At 43.2% G+C, this 1556-nt stretch overlaps 1 protein-coding gene across 1 annotated transcript in view; it reads left to right on the top strand.

Annotated features, from left to right (window-relative positions):
* The window catches only part of LOC100948091 (solute carrier family 15 member 1-like), a 57077-nt gene that overhangs the window by 39571 nt on the left and 15950 nt on the right, over positions 1-1556 (top strand). Inside the window, exon 9 of the mRNA XM_023513106.1 lies at positions 1294-1349. Coding sequence (XP_023368874.1) covers positions 1294-1349 — 56 coding nt within the window. The remainder of the gene's footprint in view (positions 1-1293; positions 1350-1556) is intronic.

Below are 1556 nucleotides of genomic sequence, written 5' to 3'. Positions count from 1 at the left end.
TTGTGGCGGGCACCTGTAGTCCCAGCTACTCAGGAGGCTGAGGCAAGAGAATTGCCTAAGTCCAGGAGTTGGAGGTTGCTGTGAGTTGTGATTCCACGGCACCCTACCCAGGACGATGTAGTGAGACTGTCTCAAAAAAAAAGTGAACACAGACTGACGCAGATAGATTATTGTTGTAATATTTATAACAGCAAAATGTGAAGTCCACAAATCACTGCCTAACTTACACTTACTCACTGCCATGACATGCAGCCACCGGAAGTCTCGTCATCAAAGGGTATCTGCTGATGGGAATGTGCAAATGGCGTCTTCCGTGTGCTTCCGCACAGCATCTGTGCACACAGGGGCATCATGAGCAGGGAACAAATGCTAAGAGTAAGGATCCTTCCTTAGATAAAGGAATCAAGTGGTTTTTCCCCTTATAAACTCCGGTTTCTTTAGTGAACATACTGTATATGTTGTATAACTTGGGAAAATGTGTAACTTATTTAGATTCTAACCACATGTGGCTCATCTTTTGAAAGAAATGGCAGCCTTAGCAGAGTATCTCAAGAATGGAAGAAAAAGTATCCAGTGTACACAGCCCTACTTTGAAACTAATTCATAGCTTTTATAGGAATGTCATAACCTATTTATAGCCTTAGAATATGGGAAGGGGGCGGGAGGGGGAGGTGAGGGGGTGGATGGGGAGAGGGAGGGTGATTGGTGGGGTCACCTCTATGGTTAAGGGTACAAGTCAATCTTTCTAAAAGCAGAATATGAACGTTTTAACTCAATAACTAAGAAAATGACATGAAGGTTATGTTAACCAATTAGATGAGAGTATTTCAAAATGTATATGAAAACAGTACACTGTACCCCATGGTTGCATTAATGTACACAGTTATGCTATAAGAAAAAAAAAAAAAAAGAAATGGCAGCCTTACGACAATGTTAGATCCCTCTGTCTTTAGCCGACCTCACTGCATTACTGTGCTGTGTTTCACCTGCAGTCTTACACAATTAGACTGTTGTACTGTGCCTCACTTTGTGAGCTACATGTGCCCTCTCCCCGTCATGAAAACCCCTTCCAGGGGCAGGTGCTCCCTTTTTCTAACATGACATCTATTCCCACCTTTGTTTAAGCAAAGAAGGGACCTTCCCAGTGATCTGTCCAGGTCCTTTTTTAACAAATAATGGACAGCATAGATCAAACTCCACCAGAACCTCAAGCTATTTAGAGTTGGGGAGACCTCTATGGTCCCAGACCCTAAAATCAGCCTGTAGCTGTGAATTCTTGCCTGTCACTCACAGGCAGGTCCCCAGCTACAACCACCATCACCTCCTCTTGTGGCTTCATCGTCACAAATGCCCTTTGCTTTTCCTCCAGGCCCCTCCTGAGCACCACCACCAAGGAGTCGTAGTAACCCCTAAAGAAATGACAGGTGGTCAGCGTATTTGTCTGACTGGTGTTGCCATATTTCAAAATATTGCCCCATATCCTTTATTAATATAAGCGTATTTCTATGTAGTAGGGTCTCATGCTTAAATTAAAAAACTGATACTTAATTCAGTTA

Source organism: Otolemur garnettii, unplaced genomic scaffold (assembly GCF_000181295.1).
Source record: "Otolemur garnettii isolate 467f Iridium unplaced genomic scaffold, OtoGar3 scaffold00034, whole genome shotgun sequence".
Taxonomy (NCBI): Eukaryota; Metazoa; Chordata; class Mammalia; order Primates; family Galagidae; genus Otolemur; species Otolemur garnettii.
Note: the sequence above shows the minus strand (reverse complement) of the source record. Positions and strands in the feature narration are given on the sequence as shown.